Genomic DNA, 12,949 nt, shown 5'->3' with positions numbered 1-12,949 from the left:
TACCGGTGTCCTGCTGCTTCCTCTTCCGGCGGTTCGCCCTTTCTCTAACGTCAAGTCCTCTTGCCCTGCCGACTCCCCGACACGATCGAGGCAAGAGGGAGCTCAAGCTCTCTTGCCCCAGTCAACCGCGGCACCCCGACACGATCGGGGCAAGAGGGAGCTCAAGCCCTCTTGCCCCTGCCAACGGCGGCGCCCCCCGACACGATCGGGGCAAAAGGGAGCCCAAGCCCTCTTGCCCCGCCGACTCCCCAACTCCCCGACAATATCGGGCCAGGAGGGAGCCCAAACCCTCTTGGCCACGGCGACCCCCTACCCCCACCCCACACTACATTACGGGCAGGAGGGATCCCAGGCCCTCCTGCCCTCGACGCAAACCCCCCCTCCCCCAACGACCGCCCCCCCAAAGAACCTCCGACCGCACCCCCAGCCGACCCGCGACCCCCCCTGGCAGACCCCCACGACACTCCCACCCCCCTTCCCCGTACCTTTGTGTAGTTGGCCGGACAGACGGGAGCCAAACCCGCCTGTCCGGCAGGCAGCCAACGACGGAATGAGGCCGGATTGGCCCATCCGTCCCAAAGCTCCGCCTACTGGTGGAGCCTAAGGCGCCTGGGCCAATCAGAATAGGCCCTGGAGCCTTAGGTCCCTCCTGGGGGCGGGGCCTTGGGCACATGGTCAGGTTGGGCCCATGTGCCTCAGGCCCCGCCCCCAGGAGGGACCTAAGGCTCCCGGGCCTATTCTGATTGGCCCAAGCGCCTTAGGCCCCACCAATAGGCGGAGCTTTGGGACGGATGGGCCAATCCGGCCTCATTCCGTCGTTGGCTGCCTGCCGGACAGGCGGGTTTGGCTCCCGTCTGTCCGGCCAACTACACAAAGGTACGGGGAAGGGGGTGGGGGTGTCGTGGGGGTCAGCCAGGGGGGTCGCGGGTCGGCTGGGGGGGCGGTCGGAGGTTATTTGGGGGGGCGGTCGTTGGGGGGAGGGGGGTTTGCGTCGAGGGCAGGAGGGCCTGGGATCCCTCCTGCCTTAATGTAGTGCGGGGTGGGTGTAGGGGTCGCCGTGGCCAGGAGGGTTTGGGCTCCCTCCTGGCCCGATATTGTCGGGGAGTTGGGGAGTCGGCGGGGCAAGAGGGCTTGGGCTCCCTTTTGCCCCGATCGTGTCGGGGGGGCAAGAGGGCTTGAGCTCCCTCTTGCCCCGATCGTGTCGGAGGTGCCGCGGTTGGCTGGGGCAAGAGGTCTTGAGCTCCCTCTTGCCCCGATCGTGTCGGGGGTGCCGCGGTTGGCTGGGGCAAGAGGGCTTGAGCTCCCTCTTGCCCCGATCGTGTCGGGGAGTTGGGGAGTCGGCGGGGCAAGAGGGCTTGGACTCCCTTTTGCCCCGATCGTGTCGGGGGCAAGAGGGCTTGAGTTCCCTCTTGCCCCGATCATGTCGGGGGTGCCGCGGTTGGCTGGGGCAAGAGGGCTTGAGCTCCCTCTTGCCCCGATTGTGTCGGGGAGTCGGGGGGGCAAGAGGGATTGACTTAGAGAAAGGGCGAACCGCTGGAAGAGGAAGCAGCGCAGGCGCAGGGCTCACGGAAGGGCCGGGACCGCCAAGAGAAAGCAGCAGGACACCGGTAGGAGCTTCTACATGATGGGGGGGGGTCAGGAGGCTGTGGGGGTGCGAGCGGTCCTTCGGGGTGTGGGTGCGAGCGGTCCAGCGGGAGGTGAATCGGACGTCTGGGGGGAGGGGGGCATCAGGCTTTCAGGGTGGGGACAGGACTTCAAGGGGGAGAGGAGAGTTGGGGCGGGCAAAAGGAGAGTCGGGGTGGCCAGAAGAGAGTCGGGGCGGGCGAAAGGAGAGTCGGCCAGCATGCGCGGTATACGGGTGTGCGCGGTATATAAAAATTTCTGTACATAAATTTGTGCTTTCCGCGCGCTATACCCGTGTATATCCGTTATCTACGTGAAAATACGGTAATACTAATACACAACAAATATTCTATCATAGTGCAGGCCTGTGAAGGAGGCCTATATAATCACACCAATTACAATAGAATTCCCATGTCCTCTAGATGAGTCCATGGTACTTTATCCTTATCCTAAGTCTTGCAATTTTGTTACTACGAAAACAAGACAAAAATAAAATTGACTCATTTGAGCTTTGGTGCTGGAGAAGGATTTTATGTGTGCCATGGACCGCTAGAAGAACTAACAAATCGATTCTGGAAGAGATCAAACTGGCTATGTCACTCGAAGCCCAAATGATGACATTATGACTGTCTTATTTTGGTCATACTGTCAGAAGAGAAAGATTATTGGAGAAGGACATTAAGATCAAAGGAACCAGGAAAAGAGTGTGACTTGCAATCAGATGGCTGGACATGTTGAAAACAACCATGGGAATGTCACTGGAGGACCTTACTGGACTAGCACAAAACCAATCTCTTTTTAAATCTGTAATTCATCGAACATTAGTCGATGGCACCTAACACACAATATTTCCTTTAATATATAATGCAACTCCTTCTGCCTTTTTCTTCCTACTATGAATAGCTTATAGCCCAATCATGATTCTCTGTGAACTACGCCTCCACTAAATCCAAGTCAAACTCTTCTATCACAGCCTCCAAATCCAGGACCTTATTTCCCATACTATGAGCAATAGTATAAACAGCTTTTCAGATGTTGCCCTTTTGTTCCCCATTTTTATAGGTAGCTTTGGCGTGATTCAATGTTGCTCTGTATATAAAGTTAATAAACATTAAAAAATGAAAAATAAATAAATAAAGCAAACCCACATAGCCTCTTCCCACTTCCAGCAACTATTCCCCACTTATTTAATAGCTAGGCCTTTCTCTGCTCTAGATATACACTTTTTACTTCGAACTTACACTCATCCTATTTCATTTACTTTCCATCAGGGGTCTCAAAGTCCCTCCTTGAGGGCCGCAATCCAGTCGGGTTTTCAGGATTTCCCCAATGAATATGCATGAGATCTATGTGCATGCACTGCTTTCAATACATATTCATTGGGGAAATCCTGAAAACCCGACTGGATTGCGGCCCTCAAGGAGGGACTTTGAGATCCCTGCTTTCCATGGATATACCTTGTAGGTAGGTGTTTACACAATAATGAGCCGATTTCCTTCCTGTTCAGCAATTTTATGGGCATTTGCCATAGCTGCATCTCTGCTGCAGTTTTTAATGGCTTGGCTGCAATTACTTTATAGAACAATTAAAAACAAGACAAGCCAAGCCAAGCCTTAGGAACATGTCCTCATTAACAAGTATGAATATTATTACACAAAACTAGCACCCACCCAGAAAAGCAAGGCAAGTGCCAAAATTCTTATGGTGAACACCCTCAACATTTTGTCAGACAAAAATAAAATGGTCCCACCTTACATTTATAAAATCATAATTGTGCACATATCAGATCACAGAAGCATATTGAGAGGTAAAACATAAATAAGTTAAACCAACATCACAACTCCTTCTGTATAAACACGTAGTAAGTTACAAAGCGCAGACAGTTAAATGTTAATAACTTCAAACCAATGACATACTGTACATCTGAAAGACAGCATGTCCAGATGAAGCTAGAAAGCAAGTACCAAGACTTCCCCATGCCACACCTCACCTTCATCCTGTCCAATGAAGGAATTGCTACCCCATTGGAGTTATGAAGATCCGAGACCAGCCCCTGCAGAATGGTCTGAATCTAAAGAAAAGAAAAGAAAAAGGAGAAAAGAAACTACTGAGAAAGAACAGACAGAAACCAGACTATAAGAGCCACCCAGAAAATGACAACAAGGATGAACTCCAGTTACATATAGGCCAGGTGATCCCAGTTCCCAGAGAAACAGAATTAGGGGAGGAAAAGGGTGAGAAGCAAAGCAGCTTTCCGAAGTATCTGCCCTAGACAAAGAGGCAGACAACAAAGGAGAAGTAGTGCTGTTAGCCTAAACACCAAACTGCAAAATTCTTCCTTCTACTGTTCAGTCTGTACAAGTCAGTTGAATAACAAATAGAAAAGCAGCCGCTCACTTACAGGATCCACTGGCAGGTGTTTGTCGCCAGCAGAACTCTCATCTTTTGTTCTTCTCTTTTTCTTTGCTCCCACAGGTGCTGGAGAAACACTCTTTTGTTGAAATTCCTTTAGCTGCAAAAAAAAAGGGGGAAATTTGGTTTTTAATGTGTCACAACAGTAGAAGATGCAAGATATATAATCCAAACCTTTCAAAAGCCAAATCCAGTTCTCAGCAAAACATGTAATGAATGTATCTTACTTAGCATACAAGAAAAGTTACCATACCTAAGCCAGAGCCAAAACTTAATTTAGGAGGCTCAGCTTTACCATGATTAAACTAATCCTGTCTGAGAGAGAGAGGAAATGTGATGTCCAGTGACACATTTTAATTCAAAATATCTATGACATGTGGCAGCTGTTAGTGAAATGCACGTTAACTGGGTATGTAGAGCCCAGGGATGTACCAGTTCCCCAAATATGAATCATCTTTGGTCCTAAGCAGGCACTGGCACTTAATAACAAATTGCTCTCTCTTGTTCAGTTTTTATAGGGGAAAAGAATTTTCATCCATCACATGCCTACTTTTTACTCATACACCATCCTGTGTTCTTAGATCACAAGGAGCTACCTTATCAACTATTCTTTCTATAGGCATGTCTTGATTCAACAAGACATTCAGCGTTTTCTATTTAGGGGCAGATTCTGTAAAGGACATCTAAAAATTAGGTATCGTTTAGATGTCCAGAAGCAGAATGCTGAGTGTGACTCTATAATGCATAGACAAACTATAGAGAATCACATTCAGCAGTGCTGAGCGAATCTAAGCGCATTTATATTGTTAGACATCTTTTGCAGAATTGCCTTTTAGGCATTACATAGACATCCTATTAATGTCTATAACGTTATTGTGTGTTAGCATTATGATGTCATTAGAATGGCGCTTTTATGCTGGGTTTTTTTTTACATTAAAATTGTATGCAGTAAAATGCTGGCACCACTATTATATTTTATTTCTCTATTTATCACTGGACCCCTCCTGCCTGTCCAACTAATTGCCCTGTCTCCCTTCTTCCATTCCTATCCAAGATACTCGAGCGTGCCATTCTCCGTCGCTGCCTTGAGTTCCTTTCTACTCGACAGATTCTCAATCCTCTAAAATCTGGATTTCGCCCCCAACACTCCACAGAGACTGCCCTCACTAAAGTCTGCAGTGACTTGTTCATGGCCAGATCTAAGGGCCTTTACTATATCCTTATCCTTCTTGACCTGTCTGCTGCCTTTGATAATGTAAATCACAACTTACTCCTTGATATGCTGTCCTCATTTGGATTTCGAGATTCTGTCCTCTCCTGGTTTGCCTCCTACCTTTCCCAACACACCTTTAGTATATGCATTGGTAGGTCCTCTTCTGTTGCTACCCCGCTAGCGGCTGGTGTAACCCAGGGTTCTGTCTTAGGACCTCTTCTCTCTCTACACCTCTTCCCTCGGTGCCCTGATCTCCTCCCATGGCTTTCAGTATCATCTTTATGCTGATGACTCCCAGCTCTACCTCTGTACACCTGAAATTTCACCTAAAGTCCAAGAAAAAGTCTCTGCTTGTTTGGCTGACATTGCTGCCTGGATGTCCTGCCGTAATCTGAAACTAAATATGTCCAAGACTAAGCTGCCCCTCTTTCCTCCTAAAACCTCTGCTCCTCCTCCTCCTCCTTCTCTGTAAATAACACTGTCATTGTTCCAGTCTCCTCTCGCAGCCTTGGAGTCATCTTCGATTCTGACCTCTCATTTTCTACGTATATTCAACATGCTGCTAAGACCTATCTCTTCAATATCACTAAAATTCGCCCCTTCCTCTCTGAGTACACTACCCGGATCCTTGTCCAAGCTCTCGTAACCTCACACTTAGATTACTACAATCTACTCCTAACTGGTATCCCTCAGTGTCGCCTCTCCCCTTGCAATCTGGGCAAATCTCTGCTGTGCGACTCATCTTCTACCAACCTCACTATGCTCATGTCACTCCTCTCCTTAAGTCACTTCACTGGCTTCCTATCTGCCATCGTATACAGTTCAAGATCTTATTGCTGACCTACAAGTGTGTTCATTCTTCTGCCCCTCAATATCTCTCCTCATGCACTTCCCAGAGAACTCTGTTCCTCAGATAAGTCACTCTTAATGCTACTCTTCTCCTCCACTGCCAATTCCAGACTTTGTTCCTTTCATCTAGCTGCCCCCTATGCCTGGAATAAATTACCCAGGTTTGTCCGTCAAGCCCCTTCCCTTGTTTAAAAGCAGACTGAAAACCCACCTTTTTGATATAGCTTTCAATCCTTAACCCAACTCCTCTGCCTTCCAACCCAGATAGCTGATTAACGTTCCCATTAACTGTATCCATGACATCTTGTTTGTCTGTCTTGCCTGTTTAGATTGTAAGCTCTTTCAAGCAGGGACTGTTTTCTTACTCTTTGTGACTCTGTACAGAGCTGCGTGCATCTGGTAGCGCTATAGAAATAATTAATATTAGTAGTAGTAATTATTTATATACCACTTATATCCTATGTGGTATTTAAATTTGTCTCGTTTATAATATTTCTTTTCTGTTCCGGTTGCCCAGGGCCACAAGGAGCAGTGGGGGATTTTAACCAACAACGTCAGGGTGCTAAGGCTGTAGCTCTAACCACTGCACCACACACACTCTTAGTAAACCGCAGGTCAAATCCAAATCCAAGTTTATATCCTCTTGATTTACAAGCAGTCATTTCTATAGGATAAATATCAAACATGTACCTTCAACACTTGTTCAATTCCTCTTTTGGCCTAGCTATGTTCTTCAAAGTACATGGGGAAAAAAAATAGATAGATAGATAGATATAGATACTAGTCTAAGCCCATTACATTAACAGGTGATAGAATAGATGTGTGTGTGTCTTTCTTTCTGTCTCTCTCTCTCCTCGGCCACTGTCTGTCTGTCTTTCTTTCTTTCTGTCTCTCTCTCCTCGGCTGTCCACCACCACCCCTTGCCTGCTCCCCCTGTCCAGCAGTAGTCCTTCTCTCTTCCTTTTACCTCCCCACTGTCCAGCAGCACCCCTTCCCTGCTCCCCCTGTCCAGCAGCAGCCCTTCTCCCTTCCTATTACCTCCCCACTGTCCAGTAGCACCCCTTCACTGATCCCCCTGTCCAGCAGCAGCCCTTCTCCCTTCATTTTACCTCCCCTCTGTCCAGCAGAACATCTTCCCTGCTCCACCTGCCCATCAATATCTGTCCAGCAGCACCCCTTCACTGCTCCCCCTGTCCAGCAGCAGCCATTCTCCCTTCGTTTTACCTCCCCCATGTTCAGCAGCACCTCTTCCCTGCTCCCCCTGTCCATCAATACCTGCTCCCAAACCGCGGCTGCTTCCGTTGCGCGGTCCTCTTAGAGTGAGTGAGGGCGGAAGGGGGGATTCACCGGCATGTTCGCCGCCTCCTTGCGTCCGTGGTCGCCATTTCAAACTCTGCATGCGCAGTAGGAGCCAGAAAACCGCCACAGGCTCGTTCTACTGGCAAGGAGCTACAGATCGCGGCAGTAGAAGTGCGCATGCGCGCTTAGGGTTTTATTATTATTGCTATATCTTGCATACTATATCCTCTATTTTTTGGTGGAAAGAGGACACCTTGCAAAAGCAGGTCTACTTTTGAGCATGACTTGGGCGCTAGATAGGCTTGAGTTAGATGGACGCGACTTAAACGTCACTTAGGTGTGCTTGAGGCGTCCGCATATAGGTGAGCGGGCTTCTATTTTTTGGGCTACAGAGGATTACAATTTCACATTAAGATCAAAAGATGTTTAATAATGTGTAACTTAAGCAAAGCACATGCAAAAAAAATATATATTGCATAGTAAACCTATTTTGGGGGGTAAAGAAGACTCCTCTTTGATAATAAAATAAAAAAGATGTTTATTAATACATTATTCAAGCAAAGCACATGAAATATATATATATAGCATACTAAACCTCATTCCAAAAGGCTAAGAAAATAAGAAGAGAATCCCTATTCACAATGGCTGTGGTTCAAAGCATGTAAAATATGCACCTAGATGGCAGAATGTCACTAAGAAATAATAAGAATATGTGCTGGGGTTCCTGACCATACTAGGGATTTGAACCCACCTTGGGAAGATGGAAGAAGTGCCTTTAACTACTGAGCCACAGGAGATTTCTTTTAGGCAAGGGTTCCTGCATTGTGAGATGATACCTTAGGAGATCATAGCCATCTCAGGAAAAAAATAAGTTTCCTTCTGCATCCTGAAAACTACAGAGTGCAAATGTAAATGGCAAAGACCACAACCCTATACTCTTATGAGACCAAAAAGAAACTATTAAGGTACTGGGGGGGGGGTGATTTGAACCCATGAACATAAGAACATAAGCAATGCCTCCACTGGGTCAGACCCGAGGTCCATCGTGCCCAGCAGTCCGCTCACACGGCGGCCCAACAGGTCCAGGACCTGTGCAGTAGCCATCTATCTATACCCCTCTATTCCTTTTTCCAGCAGGAAATTGTCCAATCCTTTCTTGAACTCCAATACCGTACTCTGTCCTATTACGCCCTCTGGAAGCGCATTCCAGGTATCCACCACGCTGGGTAAAGAAAAACTTCCTAGCATTTGTTTTGAATCTGCCCTCTTGTTCTTTTATGTTTTGAAAGTTTGAAGAATCTATCCCTCTCTACTTTCTCTATGCCCTTCATGATCTTGTAGGTCTCTATCATGTCTCCTCTGAGTCTCCGCTTTTCCAGGGAGAAGAGCCCCAGTCTCTCCAATCTTTCAGTGTATGAAAGATTTTCCATGCCCTTAATCATTCATGTCGCTCTCCTCTGGACCCTCTCAAGTATTGCCATATCCTTCTTAAGGTAAGGTGACCAATACTGAACACAGTACTCCAGGTGCAGGCGCACCATTGCCCGATACAACGGCAGGATGACTTCTTTCGTTCTGGTCGTAATACCCTCCTTAATAATACCCAACATTCTGTTTGCCTTCTTCGCAGCTGCTGCGCATTGTTGTGTCCACCAGTACACCCAAATCTCTTTCAAGGTTACTTCCCTCTAATACTAATCCCCCCATTTGGTAGCTGAACATCGGGTTCTTTCTCCCTATATGCATGACCTTGCATTTCCCTACATTGATGTTCATCTACCATTTATTCGCCCACTCCTCTAGTTTGTTCAGGTCCCTTTGTAGGTCCTCACACTGTTCCGCAGTTCTAACCCTTCTACAGAGTTTAGTGTCATCCACAAATTTTATAACTTCACACTTCGTCCCCGTTTCCAGGTCATTAATAAATACATTGAACAGCAGCGGTCCGAGTACCGACCCCTGCGGAACTCCGCTCGTGACCCTCCTCCAGCCCGAGTAGTGACCCTTCACTCCAACCCTCTGCCTTCTGCCTGCCAACCAGTGTTTGACCCATCTGTGTACGTCCCCTTCCACCCCGTGGTTCCACAGCTTCCTAAGTAGCTGTTCATGGAGTACCTTGTCAAAGGCCTTTTGGAAGTCGAGGTAAATGATGTCCACGGGTTCCCCTTTGTTCAACTGGCTGTTTACCCCCTCAAAGAAGTGCAGTAAGTTTGTTTGGCACAATCTTCCCTTGCAGAAGCCATGTTGGCTCGCTTTCATCAGCCCATTTTTTTCGATGTGCTCACAGATGCTGTCCTTTATCAGTGCTTCTACCATCTTGCCTGGAACCGATGTCAAACTTGTGGAAGATGGAAGAAATGCCTTTAACCTCTGAGCCACAGGTGCTTCCTTTTAGGCAGAGGTTCCTATTATTTTTTAGTGACATTCTACCATCTAGGTGCATATTGATGATGTCACAATGATGTCAAGATTGTGCATCAGACACATCTACTTGCTCTGAACCACAGCCATTACATAGTAACATAGTAGATGACGGTAGATAAAGACCCGAATGGTCCATCCAGTCTGCCCAACCTGATTCAATTTAAATTTTTTTTTTTTTATTTTATTTTATTTTTTCTTCTTAGCTATTTCTGGGCGAGAATCCAAAGCTTTACCCGGTACTATGCTTGGGTTCCAACTGCCGAAATCTCTGTTAAGACTTACTCCAGCCCATCTACACCCTCCCAGCCATTGAAGCCCTCCCCTGCCCATCCTCCTCCAAACGGCCATACACAGACACAGACCGTACAAGTCTGCCCAGTAACTGGCCTAGTTCAATATTTAATATTATTTTCTGATTCTAAATCTTCTGTGTTCATCCCACGCTTCTTTGAACTCAGTCACAGTTTTACTCTCCACCACCTCTCTCGGGAGCGCATTCCAGGCATCCACCACCCTCTCCGTAAAGTAGAATTTCCTAACATTGCCCCTGAATCTACCACCCCTCAACCTCAAATTATGTCCTCTGGTTTTACCATTTTCCTTTCTCTGGAAAAGATTTTGTTCTACATTAATACCCTTTAAGTATTTGAACGTCTGAATCATATCTCCCCTGTCTCTCCTTTCCTCTAGGGCACAGGTGTCAAAGTCGGTCCTCGAGGGCCAGAATCCAGTCGGGTTTTCAGGATTTCCCCAATGAATCTGCATGAGATCTATTTGCATGCACTGCTTTCAATGCATATTCATTGGGGGAATCCAGAAAACCCGACTGGATTCCGGCCCTCGAGGAGGGACTTTGACACCCCTGCTCTAGGGTATACATATTCAGGGCTTCCAGTCTCTCCTCATACGTCTTCTGGCGCAAGCCTCCTATCATTTTCGTCGCCCTCCTCTGGACCGCCTCAAGTCTTCTTACGTCTTTCGCCAGATACGGTCTTCAAAACTGAACACAATACTCCAAGTGGGGCCTCACCAATGACCTGTACAGGGGCATCAACACCTTCTTCCTTCTACTGACTACGCCTCTCTTTATACAGCCCAGAATCCTTCTGGCAGCAGCCACTGCCTTGTCACACTGTTTTTTCGCCTTTAGATCTTCGGACACTATCACCCCAAGGTCCCTCTCCCCGTCCGTGCATATCAGCTTCTCTCCTCCCAGCATATACGGTTCCTTCCTATTATTAATCCCCAAATGCATTACTCTGCATTTCTTTGCATTGAATTTTAGTTGCCAGGCATTAGACCATTCCTCTAACTTTTGCAGATCCTTTTTCATATTCTCCACTCCCTCTTCGGTGTCTACTCTGTTACAAATCTTGGTATCATCTGCAAAAAGGCACACTTTTCCTTCTAACCCTTCAGCAATGTCACTTACATACATATTGAACAGGATTGGCCCCAGCACCGAACCCTGAGGGACTCCACTAGTCACCTTTCCTTCCTTCGAGCGACTTCCATTAACCACCACCCTCTGGCGTCTGTCCGACAGCCAGTTTCTGACCCAGTTCACCACTTTGGGTCCTAACTTCAGCCCTTCAAGTTTGTTCAACAGCCTCCTATGAGGAACTGTATCAAAGGCTTTGCTGAAATCCAAGTAAATTACATCTAGCATATGTCCTCGATCCAGCTCTCTGGTCACCCAATCAAAAAATTCAATCAGGTTCGTTTGGCACGATTTACCTTTTGTAAAGCCATGTTGCCTCGGATCCTGTAACCCATTAGATTCAAGGAAATACACTATCCTTTCTTTCAGCAACACTTCCATTATTTTTCCAACAACTGAAGTGAGGCTCACTGGCCTGTAGTTTCCTGCTTCATCCCTGTGACCACTTTTATGAATAGGGACCACATCCGCTCTCCTCATTGTGAGTAGGGATTCTCTTCTTATTCTTATTCTTTTGGGAATGAGGTTTAGTATGCTATATATATTTCATGTGCTTTGCTTGAGTAACAGAAGAACAAATGTGGAACCAGATCCTGGACTTCCAAGAGTTTAAAATGGTAAAGTTTATTGGTGTATAAAACAAATAAAATGTATCACAATGTGCTAAAAAGTCAAACTCATTCCAACAGTAAGAACAATGATTGCACTGCATTAATGATGACAAAACCTACACGGGCAATGTTTCGGCTTTATCTACCCTTCCTCAAGGGTCCTTAAAGTGCAGTCACACAGGCCAACAAAGGATAAGCCTGTGCGAATGAAGGACTTATTGTCATTTGAATGCTTGAGACTGGCATATGCTGGCTTAATTAGCTCATCACTTACTTATGACCACTATATCACGGAAATCATGCAACCACCACATTTATAATTTATTTGCACTCAGTGGTACATCACACTTCATTGGTCACATTTTCTGCTAGCACTTTTTAGCACTCCACCATTTTCAACATCTCAATACATTGCATTTCCTTCTAGGACCCCTAAGGAAGGAGTGTTTCTCTGAAACACAGCCCGTGTCGGGTCCTGCATTTTTCACACATGAGAACCACCATTGAGATAACCATATTTTATTTACTTTAATAAAGCTGCCTGGCACTTTGTACATCACTTCTACAGCTTTTCCTTTTGTTATTCATTGCTTGTTTTGTTTACTGCAGATTAGTTAGATTGTTTTAGTTTTGGATAGCAACTCTTAACTTCAGAGGCAGGTTTATGATGATCCTAGGTGACTGATATCAAAGACAGCCCTCCTCTTTTTTATTTCTTGCTTTTTGATCTATATCCCTAGTTAGTTTCTATTCTTAGCTCTCTCCAATTATATGTTTTGGGATTATTATTTTTATTGTTCAGTTTATGCTCTGAATTTCCTTTGTAATTTATTAGTTTCTGGATCAAGTATCTTATTTGGTATTCTAATTTATCTCACCCCCCTACCTTTTACTAAGCCATGGTAAAGGTTTCTACCACAGCCCAGAGCGCTAAATGCTCCAACATTGCTATGATGCTCATAAAATTCCTATGAGCATCAGAGCATTTAGCTGCACTGAAACATCTACCATAGCTTAATAAAACAGGGCCTTAAATTGCACACAAAAATAAAATTAAAACTTAAAAGCAAGGGGTTG

The 12,949-nt window shown here is 46.2% G+C and overlaps 1 protein-coding gene across 6 annotated transcripts in view; it reads right to left on the bottom strand.

Moving 5' to 3' along the window:
* GOLGA2 (golgin A2) overlaps positions 1–12,949 on the bottom strand; it is a 126,859-nt gene that overhangs the window by 112,355 nt on the left and 1,555 nt on the right. For 4 of the 6 annotated variants that reach the window (XM_033960576.1, XM_033960578.1, XM_033960580.1 and 1 more), the window contains exons 2-3: positions 4,025–4,135; positions 3,614–3,694 (exon numbers count right to left, since the gene is read on the bottom strand). In XM_033960576.1, coding sequence (XP_033816467.1) covers positions 3,614–3,694; positions 4,025–4,135 — 192 coding nt within the window. The remainder of the gene's footprint in view (positions 1–3,613; positions 3,695–4,024; positions 4,136–12,949) is intronic. The other 2 variants (XM_033960579.1, XM_033960581.1) reach the window with 1 other exon arrangement.

This window comes from Geotrypetes seraphini, chromosome 10, assembly GCF_902459505.1.
Source record: "Geotrypetes seraphini chromosome 10, aGeoSer1.1, whole genome shotgun sequence".
Classification (NCBI taxonomy): Eukaryota; Metazoa; Chordata; class Amphibia; order Gymnophiona; family Dermophiidae; genus Geotrypetes; species Geotrypetes seraphini.
Note: the sequence above shows the minus strand (reverse complement) of the source record. Positions and strands in the feature narration are given on the sequence as shown.